This window comes from Xyrauchen texanus, chromosome 16, assembly GCF_025860055.1.
Source record: "Xyrauchen texanus isolate HMW12.3.18 chromosome 16, RBS_HiC_50CHRs, whole genome shotgun sequence".
In the NCBI taxonomy this organism is placed as follows: domain Eukaryota; kingdom Metazoa; phylum Chordata; class Actinopteri; order Cypriniformes; family Catostomidae; genus Xyrauchen; species Xyrauchen texanus.
In genome coordinates this window covers 11,480,218-11,490,785 of record NC_068291.1, presented here as the reverse complement: position 1 = coordinate 11,490,785, position 10,568 = coordinate 11,480,218, and the positions used below count along the sequence as shown (strand labels likewise).

At 39.6% G+C, this 10,568-nt stretch overlaps 1 protein-coding gene across 1 annotated transcript; it reads left to right on the top strand.

The window, feature by feature from the left end:
* The first annotated feature begins 229 nt into the window (after positions 1-229).
* On the top strand, positions 230-2,043 carry LOC127656628 (ADP-ribosylation factor 6). The gene is made up of 2 exons (XM_052145046.1): positions 230-323; positions 507-2,043. Exon 2 carries the CDS (start codon positions 1,141-1,143, stop codon positions 1,666-1,668), a length of 528 nt encoding a protein of 175 aa, XP_052001006.1. The 5' UTR covers positions 230-323; positions 507-1,140; the 3' UTR covers positions 1,669-2,043.
* The last annotated feature ends 8,525 nt before the right edge of the window (positions 2,044-10,568 follow it).

Here is a 10,568-nt window from a genome sequence, read left to right as displayed (position 1 = left end):
ACTGATGTTGGTTAAAAAGAATACTCATTGAAAGTGGAATATAATATTATGTATAATATTATTATGGCAGTTTTTTTGACGCGGACATTTTTATCATCTGAGGACCTCTGAGTAACATTTTTTAAATTGACGCGCAAGGGTTAAGCTCATAGCCCGTTTTGACGTTTGCTAAGACCTTTATTATGACAGTTGGGCCATGCAGCCATTTCCGTTCGCTCGCGTTGACGTAGCCAGTTTCATAGCGCTCTCGGCGGTTGTAAGTCGCGTGATTGTAGGAGTGAACACCGGGTTTGAGAGAGCGAGAGAATGGTGGGCCTCCGCAGGTAACGGAAACATACTTAAAATGAACGAGAAGAGACTGTTAATACGTAGATCTCGCAAATTCTATCGACAAATATGTGTAAAGGGTGTGTGGTGATTGTTTTCTATGGATTGTTTGGCCGGCTTGGCTAGTAGGCTAAGTCGCTCTTTTCTGGCACTCCCTCTGAGCCTCTCTTGTCTCTCAGGGGCACGTGAGACACAATCCGAAATTGGGACGGTTTAGATCCATGCGGCTCCGCTTCAGAAGACCCAGATGAAAGACCACACAGCCGGCCAAATTAACGCTCCACAGCCGAGCCCCTGAACGTCTTCGTCTGTTATCCGGTTACACTTGGTGGGAAGGACATAGAAAAGCCCCAGAGACGCACGTTCACACGCCAAGAGGAAGTCTCGAAAGACCGCAGGCTCTTAAAGAGGCCTCGCAGCACTGAACAACCACACAGGAACTATACAGAAATACCTGTTTCGACGCTTTCGTCTTATTTTTGTGGATTATTATCGAGTGGGGCACTTTTCCTACTGGTACCACCCCGCAACTGGAGCAAAAGCTCAACAAGTCGAGCTTTGACCTTTCATATTGTACGTGCAGTACTGGAAGTGTTCAGTACAGTCACTTAATCAGCACTTCAGTAGCCCAAATCTGTTCACGATGTCTGTATGTTCAAACTGACGATACACAAACTCTGTAAAACCTGTTTACTTCCATATTTGCCATTGTTTCGTCATACATCATAGTTCTCTTATAAGTCAACTGTCTTTAGATTGACTCTCATACTTTACATTTTGGAGGGAAACGACTAATTTGGAACAGTTTACAAGATGGGGAAGATGCTATCAAAGATATTTGGTAACAAAGAGATGAGAATACTGATGCTCGGACTCGATGCCGCAGGGAAGACCACCATCCTTTATAAACTGAAACTGGGCCAGTCTGTGACCACGATACCCACCGTTGGTTTCAACGTGGAGACGGTCACCTATAAAAACGTCAAGTTCAACGTGTGGGACGTCGGCGGCCAGGACAAGATCCGTCCCCTCTGGCGGCATTACTACACAGGCACGCAAGGGTTAATTTTCGTGGTGGATTGTGCGGATAGAGATCGTATCGACGAGGCCAGACAAGAACTCCACCGCATCATCAACGACCGTGAGATGCGGGATGCCATCATTTTGATTTTCGCCAATAAGCAAGATCTGCCGGACGCCATGAAGCCACACGAGATCCAGGAGAAGCTGGGACTGACCCGCATAAGGGATAGGAATTGGTACGTGCAGCCCTCATGCGCGACAACCGGCGACGGACTGTACGAGGGCTTAACGTGGTTAACGTCTAACTACAAGTCTTAATGACAGCGATTGGCACTGACTGTTTAGGACAAATGAACTCCATATGGGGCTGATCCAATGTCTCCAACGAATATTTGTGATATTTTGATTTAGAGTTAACATTGATTTTCGCTTTGTTCTAAAATGACCCTTAAAAAATTATCTGTTTGAAACATAATGAGTTTGGCTTGCTTGTAACTTTCCGTGTGTTGTGGCAAGCACTTGTCACTCACCTTGGATTATGGCTTAACATGATAAAGCATTCCTAAATGAAGATAATTTTTTTTTTTCTTAAAAGTGTAGGTTTTATATATTTGTTGTCATTATTTCAAGCTTCTTTGAGAGTTTGGAGTTTTGTATCCAACAAACAAGGGCGTAGCTTTGGCTTGAACTTTGGGGGGGTTAAAGTTTGAAGAATTTACATGTTTCCATTGATAATTGTATAAATATTGGAGGGCGGGTTGTACTTGTTTTGATTATTGGGTGGTTTACAGCCCATCCCCCCTGGGATTTACGCCCCTGCCAACAAATGACCCATCAGTGTGTTAGAGACATTTTGTATCAAGATGTGTCAAAAAAAAACTGTCCATACATCTACTGTAGCAAAGCACAGTTTTGCTGAGGAGGTTGTAGCATACTAACTGTAGGTAGCTCTGTGGTGTAATGCGATTGAGACCGTGCCATAGTTATGATATCACTGACATCCAATGATAATCCTCTTGTAATTGAGTCCATGGAACATTTTATGCCAAAAACCTTGGGCTATAATTCTGGAAGGATGATTTGCCATAGATATAACTTCTATTCACCTAGCATAATCAAACTGAGTGATGTCTTGTGCTCTCAAAAGGTTGCCGAAAGGTTTTTGTCTGCGCTGCAAAAAAGTAAAAAGATTTGATTTTTGAAATGGACTACCAAGAACGGAATGCCTTTTGTTAGCCCTCTTACCATTTAGGCTAATCACATTGACTAGATTGTTTTTCACTTACAGTCAAATGTCTATAAATTGTGGGATTGTTACATTTCTTGCATTTCAAGTGTAGTGCTTGAGGTAGAGTGGACTGAATTTTGTCATTTTGGAGAGAAATGTTTCATTCTGTTCATTTCCTCTCTTTGCTTTACTCATTAAAAAAAAAGTGTGTACAGAAATGGCTATGTAACTTCAAATTAAACTTAGTCATTTTAAAAGTTTTAGTTCATTCTTATTATGACTACTTTGATGATGTCTTTCAAGCCTTTATGCAATGGGAGTTTCCACTGTCATTTATAAAGCCAAACCAAAGTCTAGTAGTAGTTGTGTTTGTGGTCCATGTGTATTTGCACCCTATTTTCCAAATGGGGAATTTAAAAGGGATAGTTCACCCAAAAATGAAAATTCTCTCATGATTTACTCACCCTCATGCCATCTCCGATGTGTATGACTTTCTTTCTTCAGCAGAACACAAACAGCTTTGTAAGGTCATACAATGCAAAGTGAATGGTGACCAGACCTTTGTAGCTCCAAAAATCGCATAAAGGAAACAAAAGAAATCCATATGACACCAGTGTTTAAATATGTTTTAAGAAGTGATATGATAGGTGTGGGTAAAAACAGATTGAGTCCTTTTCTTTTTATTATTCTAAATCTCCACTTTCACTTTTACATCTGAAAGCCAGATGTGGTGCCTGTTTATTTTCACTTTCACATGTGAAAGTGGAGATTTAGAATAATAAAAAGAAAAGGACTTAACCTATCATATCGCGTCTGAAAACCGATTTTACCACTGGAATCATATGGATTGTTTTATGTTTCCTTTGTGATTTTTGGAGCTACAAAGGTCTGGTCACCATTCACTTTCCATTGCATGAACTTACAGAGCAGAGATATTCTTCTAAAAAAAGTTTGTGTTCTGCTGAAGAAAGAAGGTCATATGTGTCTGGAATGGCATTAGGGTGAGTAAATCACGAGAGAATTTAAATTTTTGGGTGAACTATCCCTTTAAGAACTCTGGAATCCATGGTAGATAAGATTGTAAAGAATGCGTGCTGGGATTAATGTTTGACCTCACCATTTATTTGCACACAGGACTGGAGACACCTTTCTAAATGGAGATATTGAAAATAAACGTTTTGTGTACCTATACGTTCTTGGAACAGAGAGCACTAACAGTAGCTCTCAGATCCTCCTACATTCAGGCAGATGTGTGTAATTTCTTATCGCAAATATGTATTATGAACATTTGTTAATCTTCCAAAACAAGCTCTATCAGCACTCTGCTGTTTTGAAATGGTCTGTTGGAAACTGGTCTATTCCATACCCCCCAGCAAATCTCACTTTAAAAACAGGATGTCTCCCTTTTTACTCTCTAAAGGCTGCACAGCTGCTAAACTGTTGCACACAGAGAAGAGTAATGGGCGGCCGGTGCTGGACGGCACAAATGCTGCTCTTGCTGACACAGCTGTTAAATAACAAGTGCTGTGCCAGATTGTTGCTTTGAGCGCCATCTTGAATGATTGTTGAACCAGTAGGCCGCTTTTTTCTTCTCCTGCACTCCATGACATCAGTCAAAGCCACAAGGGCCACATCAGCCGCTAACATTACCGGAAATGATCCGACTGCTGACATATTGACATTTGTTATGAGAGTTTGTATTTGTGCAGCAGAATTATGAACTAGAAATATAGTGCACTTCTATAAATTGAGGAACAACTGAGCTCAAGATGCTCTTTTAAAGGAACACACAGATTTTTAGAATAACCTTTCAGCTCTGTTGTTCCATACAAAGCAAGTAAATGGTACCAAAACTTTGAAGCTCAAAAGTAGCATAAAAGTAATCCATAAGACTCCAGTGGTTAAAGCCATGTTTTCTTAAGTGATTTGATAAGTGTAGGTGAAAAACAGATCAATATTTCTTTATTTTTACTCTAAATCTTCACTTTCACATTCTTTTGTTTTTGGCGAACCCCATCCTCCATGTAAATTGCTACTTACTGGGCAGGGAAGAGAATTTATGGTTAAAATGGCTTACATATTGAACAGCTATCATATTGAAAAAAGTTTTACTGTTGGAGTCTAATTAATTACTCTTATACTGATTTTATGTGCTTTTTAGAGCTTCAACATTTTGGTAAATTTTGGGTGAACTATCAATTTAAATACATATATATATTTTTTTAATGAATCAGTCAAACCATTTTACAAAATTATCAGTCTAATTGATCTGCTAATGTATTATTTCTAAGGATCTTTATCCATCATAAATAACTATAAAAGTCATGAAAATTCATCAATAAAAAGTGTCCTGAATATTATCAGAAATATCCGGGTCATTTTTTTACCCCAAAATAGAAATCCTTTAAATATGTTAAAAATACTATATAAAAATATATAACATTTACAAAGAATAGTACAAATAGGAATTTTGTATTTTTGAATCTGAGACCGTCAATCTGCGCATCTTATCACGTGGCTTGTTGAGCACATTACCGTGGAAACATAGCGCTTATTGAGGATTCGCGCTATTTTCCGAATCATCCACAAACAGCTCACCACGCGCCCCACCGAGAGCGAACCACGTTATATCGACCACGAGGAGGTTACTCCATGTGTCTCTACCCTCCCTAGCAACCAGCCACTGTGGTTGCTTAGGAGACCTGGCTGGAGTCACTCAGCACGCCCTGGATTCGAACTCACGATTCCAGTTGAGATAGTCAGCGTCAACACTCGCTGAGCTACCCTTCTTAACTTTGTTTATGCAAAATATATGTACATATTTTTTCTCTTGACTTAGATAAAATAAGACCCAGGTACTTCTTGAAAGTTTGTGTGGGAAAGGAAACAAGTGTTCAGACTGTTTTCTGTGTTAGCCATTCCTGAGGGATAAACGTTGCTGCTACAGTTGTGATTCAACAAGGTGAGACCTGCCAGTAAGCCATTATGCAGACTTTTGCATGTTTGTTACATTTACAAGGTCAGAACAGTTTGAATTGCATATCAGGTGACTGTCACGCAAGCAGTATTCTTATGGCTGCTGTTTATTTTATAATCTTCACATGTTATTTAGTATTTAGTGTGCTGCATATGAATTTAAAAATAACTTTGGAGGTCAAAAGTGCGAATTATCTAATTCTTACACTCTTTATCTTAGACTCACATGATGTTTCAGCAAAAGCCTTGTGCAGACACCCTAAAAACACAAAAACAAAGGCACAGTAGAACATAAGGAGTGTTGTTCTGGAATATATTCCTGTTTATAAGTGCTTAGTGGTTTAAATTTGGAGGAAAACAGGTGTTGTTTGTGCCTGATCAGCGTGTTAAGTGGACAAGGTGAACTCCCTAATGATTAGTTTCAGTGACGTGTGGAAAAATGTACAAGGGCACTGTATTTTTATGTTATTATTATAATTTTTTTTTCAATGTGTAGGAGTTATATATTCTTTCATTGTATAATGAAAGAATATATATATTCTTTCATTGTTTCATTGTATATGAGCATTTTTTCTTGTATGATGTATTTTTCTTTTTTTCTTCCATTTATCACAAGTAATAGCCTATTCTGTAATATTTCACACAAAAAAGCTCCATGGTATTACACTTGTTTGTTTATTTTCAGACAAGGTCTGCGATAGCCCCATGTTTATTTAATGTGTCATAGTATAACCATGGTACAGTATCTCACAAGAGTACACCCCTCACATTTTTGTAAATATTTGATTATATCTTTTCATGTGACACCACTGAAGAAATGACACTTTGCTACAATGTAAAGTGATGAGGGTACAGCTTGTATAACAGTATACATTTGCTGTCCCCTCAAAATAACTCAACACACAGCCATTAATGTCTAAACCTCTGGCAACAAAAGTAAGTACACCCCTAAGCAAAAAAGTCCAAATTGGGCCCAAAGTGTCAATATTTTGTGTGGCCACCATTGTTTTCCAGCACTGTTTTAACCCTCTTGGGCATGGAGTTCACCAGAGCTTCACAGGTTGCCACTGGAGTCCTCTTCCACTCCTCCATTACGACATCACAGAGCTGGTGGATGTTAGAGACCTTGTCCACCTTCCGTTTGAGGATGCCCCACAGATGCTCAATAGGGTTTAGGTTTAGGCATCACCTTCACCCTCAGCTTCTTTAGCAAGGCAGTGGTCCTCTTGGAGGTGTGTTTGGGGTCGTTATCATGCTGGAATACTGCCCTGCGGCCCAGTCTCTGAAGGGAGGGGATCTTGCTCTGCTTCAGTATGTCACAGTACATGTTGGCATTCGTGGTTCCCTCAATGAGCTGTAGCTCCCCAGTGCCGGCAGCACTCATGCAGCCCCAGACCATGACACTCCCACCACCATGCTTGACTGTAGGCAAGACACACTTGTCTTTGTACTCCTCACCTGGTTTCCGCCACACACGCTTGACACCATCTGAACCAAATAAGTTTATCTTGGTCTCATCAGACCACAGGACATGGTTCCAGTAATCCATGTCCTTAGTCTGCTTGTCTTCAGCAAACTGTTTGCGGGCTTTCTTGTGCATCATCTTTAGAAGAGTCTTGCTTCTGGGACGACAGCCATGCAGACCAATTTGATGCAGTGTGCGGCGTATGATCTGAGCACTGACAGGCTGACCCCCCACTCCTTCAACCTCTGCAGCAATGCTGGCAGCACTCATACGTCTATTTCCCAAAGACAACCTCTGGATATGACGTTGAGCACGTGCACTCAACTTCTTTGGTCGACCATGGCGAGGCCTGTTCTGAGTGGAACCTGTCCTGTTAAACCTCTGTATGGTCTTTGCCACCATGCTGCAGCTCAGTGTCAGGGTCTTGGCGATCTTCTTATAGCCTAGGCCATCTTTATGTAGAGCAACAATTCTTTTTTTCAGATCCTCAGAGAGTTCTTTGCCATGAAGTGCCATGTTGAACTTCCAGTGACCAGTTTGAGGGAGTGTGAGAGCGATGACACCAAATTTAACACACATGCTCCCTATTCAACACACTTTTGTTGCCAGAGGTTTAGACATTAATGACTGTTTGTTGAGTTATTTTGAGGGGACAGCAAATTTACACTGTTATACAAGCTGTACACTCACTACTTTACATTGTAGCAAAGTGTTATTTCTTCAGTGTTGTCACATGAAAAGATATAATCAAATATTTACAAAAATGTGAGGGGTGTACTCACTTTTGTGAGATACTGTATTTTTAAAGTACCTTGGAGTACCATGAGAGAGTATCATCAATGAATGTACAGTAATAAACTTTCAGTATCATGATATTACCTTGGTAACGGCACAGTGTATTTTTATTCTAATGTTTTTCTTGTCTCATCACACTTTTTACTTTCTCTGCTCCCTAACTTAATCCAGTCATCACAACTGGCACGTCTTGTATTACTTTCTCTTCATTTCTTTTAATATTCATATAACTTTATTTTACTGTATTATGGCATTAATATTGATAAATATACAGGACCTTAGTGTCAAGAGGGTATCATGGTTTTCAATGGTAGACTACATATCTGTAATGGTAATACCATGATATTTTTCAGAAAGTGATTAGTCTAATGGCTTATTCATTTCAACAAAACCAAACTGGCTTTGGCTGAACCTGACAGCTCTTTCAGTTTATTTTAATATCCTATAAAATACGAATTGAATTTCAATCACTGAGAGTGATGTGTGCGCTCCAATTATTATTAATAAATCTGTCTACACTGCAGGTGTGCGATGTCGGAAATGGGGTTGCAGTCGAGTTATATTCTTTTTCATAAATTGCCACACAATACGTGGAGTGAATTTTTATTTGATCTATTAGTTGTCTGAGGTAAAGGCACTTAGATGCTCCGGGGCGAATCAAAACTGCATTTTTACTTCCTTGAAGGGCACTGCTTGAAGGGCACTGCCACTCGAAAGTTCGTCTAAAACGAAAGTGAAAAAATGAATCTTTTCTCGAAGGGGCCTTCCACAAAATTGTTAGCAAAGGGTACATTCATACAGCAATGCCTTGTTTCCTTCAGAGTACCCACTTCAAAGGATCTGCAGTTTGGAGTGAGTATAGGGCATAGGTAGGATCACTTGGGAATGGAATCTGCTCTTGATTTTTTTTAGCATGCTCTCTTAAAGGCATCTCCATATAAATAAATCTCATAACACATTATACTGTTATTGCGAGATTATTACGATATCTTAATTTTGTTTTATATAGCTATTTTAATTGAATTATTAAAATGTCCTCCTTTTTTGTGGATGAACAAAAGGGCACCTTTAGATTTTATAATGAAAGGGGCAGGGTCTTGCACCCATGCTGCCACCCTTCTGTGTACGTCACAGGTCGGTTTAAGAACAGAACTGTGTTGGCGTGTTAACATCCGTTTTCGCTGGTTGATAGTGGTCACTCTTATGAGGAAGTGTGACCTTGTCTGTCCAAATAGCTACACGTATGACAGTTTCACTTCCACTTCAGTTCCATATTGGGTGTTTTCCATTTAAGCACCTGGGTACACTCTTAAATCTTAAAAATCTCTCTCTCCTTTTTTTTTTTTTTTTTTTGCATCTCAAATCTAAATTGTATTTCATGAACCAGCAACTTTCAAAACCGTTGGAACATTGAACAGAATAATGCTTTATTTGGAATGGCAGTATTTGTTTTACACATCATTCCCTGTTCAACTGTAGACAATCTACAATCTATCAACTTTGCATTGTTAAATGAAATAGGAAGGTAAAAAATTCAGTGACAAATGTTTCCACTCAAATCAGTGTTGTTCAGCATATTTTCAGTGGATTAATGTGTGTGTGTTTGCATGCTCAAGAAGATTTAGTGCAGAGCTGTCTCAGTGATCTGTAAAGGGAAGTGGTCAGTGTCGTCAGGCCTGGCTGTGGGTGGTTGGGTGGTGCTGGAGTTGCACTGCTACTAATGGTGGTGTTGAGCTAATGTCACAGGTGCTATTAATAGGCCTCTCCGTGTAAGAGTGTACAGAACACTCTATAGAATGTACACCTTGCACACATTGGATTAAGAAGACAATATACTGAATGTACTTAATGAGGCCTTCTTGCATTTCACATTTTGACAATTATATAAAAAATAAAAGACATAAAAGTCTTCTTAAAAGCTGAAATTCTTGAAAAATTAAATGGTAGCATAAGTAGGTTTAATCTTTTACTGTTAAATGTAAAAAAAAAAACATTTAAGTATTATTCATATTTAGAAAACTTTTGTCCACCAAATCAAAGTCAGCTGATGTTGGGTGGAGAGGGCACATTTAGACCCTCGTGTACAAAGTTTTAAAATGTTTGACAATTTAAAGAAAAGGCAATTTCTTCAAGTCATGTGGTGTAACCTGAAGAAAACGTCTTGACATTTGTGTCAATCGTATATATTGTCAAAATATATAAATATTTTGTGACATTTTATATACACTGATGAGCCAAAACATTATTACCAATCACAGGTGAAGCAAATTATGTTGATCATCTCCTAACAAGGCCACATGTCAAGGTCTGGGTAGATTAGCTGGTAAGTGAAATATCAGTTCTCGTAGTCAACTTGATGAATGCAATGGGCAGGAGTAAAGACCTGAACGACTTCGAAAAAGGCCAAGTTGTTATGGCCAGATGACTGGGTCAGAGCATCTCTGAAGTGGCAAGGCATGTGGGGTGCTCCCGGTCAGCAGTGGCGAGTACCTACCGACAGTGGTCCGAGTAGGGACAAACCGGCAACAAGATATTGGGTGGCCAAGGCTCATCTATCCCATCTGGTCCGATCCGACAGAATGTCTACTGTGGCACAAGTCACAGAAAAGTTTAATGATGGTTAGGGGAGGAATGTGTCACAACACATATGCCATATGGCATATATAACACACCTGCTGCATATGGGGCTGTGTAGCTGCAGACCAGTAAGAGTGCCCATGATGTCCTCGGTCCAGCATCGAAAGCTCATTCAAT

Bases quoted from the DNA above. Each gene is read 5' to 3' on its own strand.
- LOC127656628 (XM_052145046.1), top strand. From the start codon at position 1,141: ATGGGGAAGATGCTATCAAAGATATTTGGTAACAAAGAGATGAGAATA.